This window comes from Galeopterus variegatus, unplaced genomic scaffold (genome assembly GCF_000696425.1).
Source record: "Galeopterus variegatus unplaced genomic scaffold, G_variegatus-3.0.2 Scaffold226, whole genome shotgun sequence".
Lineage (NCBI taxonomy): Eukaryota > Metazoa > Chordata > Mammalia > Dermoptera > Cynocephalidae > Galeopterus > Galeopterus variegatus.
The window spans coordinates 509,641-511,726 of record NW_007726337.1 but is presented as its reverse complement, the minus strand read 5'-3'; the positions used below and the strand labels follow the sequence as shown (position 1 = coordinate 511,726).

The following is a 2,086-nucleotide window of genomic DNA, read 5'->3' as shown; positions in this document are numbered from 1 at the left end:
GCGCCGCCGCCCCAGGCCCCGAGCGACGAGGACGACCCCAAGGCCCTGCAGCAGGCCGCGGAGGAGGGCCGCGCCCACCCGTCCCCGAGCGCGGCCCAGCCGGGCCCTGCGCCGCCCGCCCCGGCCCAGCTGGTGCAGAAGGCGCACGAGCTCATGTGGTACGTGCTGGTCAAGGACCAGAAGAGGATGATCATCTGGTTTCCAGACATGGTGAGGGATGTCATCGGCAGCTACAAGAAGTGGTGCAGAAGCATCCTCAGGCGCACTAGCCTCATCCTCGCCCGGGTGTTCGGGCTGCACCTGAGGCTGACCAGCCTCCACACGATGGAGTTTGCGCTGGTCAAAGCGCTGGCGCCCGAGGAGCTGGACAGGGTGGCTCTGAGCAACCGCATGCCCATGACAGGCCTCCTGCTCATGATCCTGAGCCTCATCTACGTGAAGGGCCGCGGGGCCCGAGAGAGTGCCGTCTGGAATGTGCTGCGCATCCTGGGGCTGCGGCCCTGGAAGAAGCACTCCACATTCGGGGATGTGAGAAAGCTCATCACCGAAGAGTTCGTCCAGCAGAACTACCTGAAGTATCAGCGCGTGCCCTACGTGGAGCCTCCTGAGTACGAGTTCTTCTGGGGCGCCCGGGCCAGCCGCGAAATCAGCAAGATGCAAATCATGGAGTTCCTGGCCAGGGTCTTTAAGAAGGACCCCCAGGCCTGGCCTTCCAGATACAGAGAAGCTCTGGAGGAGGCCAGAGCACTGCGGGAGGCTAATCCCACTGCCCACTGCCCCCGCAGCAGTGTCTCCGAGGACTAGCAAGTTCTGGAGGCAGATTAATGGTTTCTGACCCTCTTCAGGGCTGTGGAAGGGTGGGGTGGGTCATTAGAGTATTCAGGATTTACAGTGCAGTATTTCACGTGTAACTTTTAAGTTTTCAGTACAGTGCTTTTATACCTTTTAACGCAATGTTGTATTCATTTGGGTACTATTGAGTAGTGTTTAGGATTTATGCATGTTTGTTTATAAGTACACTCATTTGGTGCTTTCGCTTTTGTGCTTCCTTTCTTGAATTTTTGTACCAGAGATGTGCTAAACTTATGAAATACATTGAGAAATTTTCCATCTTATTCTTTTATATGGGACGGATGATGTGTATTGAGGCAGACCGTTCCTGGAGAGTTTGGAAGAACTCACCAGCAAAGCTGGCCTGACCAAGAGAAAAGACAAGACCCCTGCCTCTCTTTATGACCTCGCTGGGTGCAGGAACCGTCTGTGTGGAGTGAACTGATCTGAACTGGAATGGTCTCAGTGTGGGCCCTTGGCACTCTTTACTAAACACATATACAACCCCACCATGAGTAAACTTTAAAGTAAACATTAAAGATTCTTGTGATACAATCATTTTTGGAAAAGTGTACTTTATCTTTTGACAAAGTAGTATGGTTGGGGATGAGACAAAGAATTCTCCATTTTACAAAATGTACAGATGTTTTAACTTTCACCTGAAGGTTGGGAAAATCACTTCCCATGATTACTCAGAAATGTGTGAAGTTTATAGTTTTATTTTTTAAATGGTAACTCATGTTCACTTCAAAGACTTTGACGAATATAGAAAAGTATCAAAACAAAAAAGCAAAATTGCCCATAATCACATCACATGGAAATAACAACTGGTAATATTAGGTGTAATTTCCTCCCCTCTGTTTTCTACATTTTATCCTAATTAATATTTAGCTTTTGCGGGCACTTAAAGAGTGAGACACTGTACTAAGCCCTTTATATGCATTTTCTCTTTTTATTTAAGCTTCACAACAGCTCTATGAGATGAGGCTGACACTTACTACGTCTGTGCCATAGAGGAAATAAAGTGGATAATAAACTTTCCACAGATCATAAAGCTTATTAAGAAATGGAGCTAGGACTAGAACCCAGGCAGAATGAATCCAGAGCCCATATTTATCCCCACCTGCCTACAACTTCCCCCTGTTTCCTGCCTCTTAGTTTATTTCTAAAAATTACGTGTTGGAGCTGTACTCTCCCCTCCCCACTCCCAACATTCACACTGGCTCTCATGGCACATGTGCACATGACACACACA

General features: G+C 48.6%; 1 protein-coding gene across 1 annotated transcript; it reads left to right on the top strand.

Moving 5' to 3' along the window:
* The first annotated feature begins 6 nt into the window (after positions 1-6).
* On the top strand, positions 7-1,389 carry LOC103585253 (necdin). The gene has a single exon (XM_008566160.1). The coding sequence runs from the start codon at positions 154-156 to the stop codon at positions 802-804; it is 651 nt and encodes a 216-aa protein (XP_008564382.1). The 5' UTR covers positions 7-153; the 3' UTR covers positions 805-1,389.
* Positions 1,390-2,086: the final 697 nt, after the last annotated feature.

Bases quoted from the DNA above. Each gene is read 5' to 3' on its own strand.
- LOC103585253 (XM_008566160.1), top strand. From the start codon at position 154: ATGTGGTACGTGCTGGTCAAGGACCAGAAGAGGATGATCATCTGGTTT.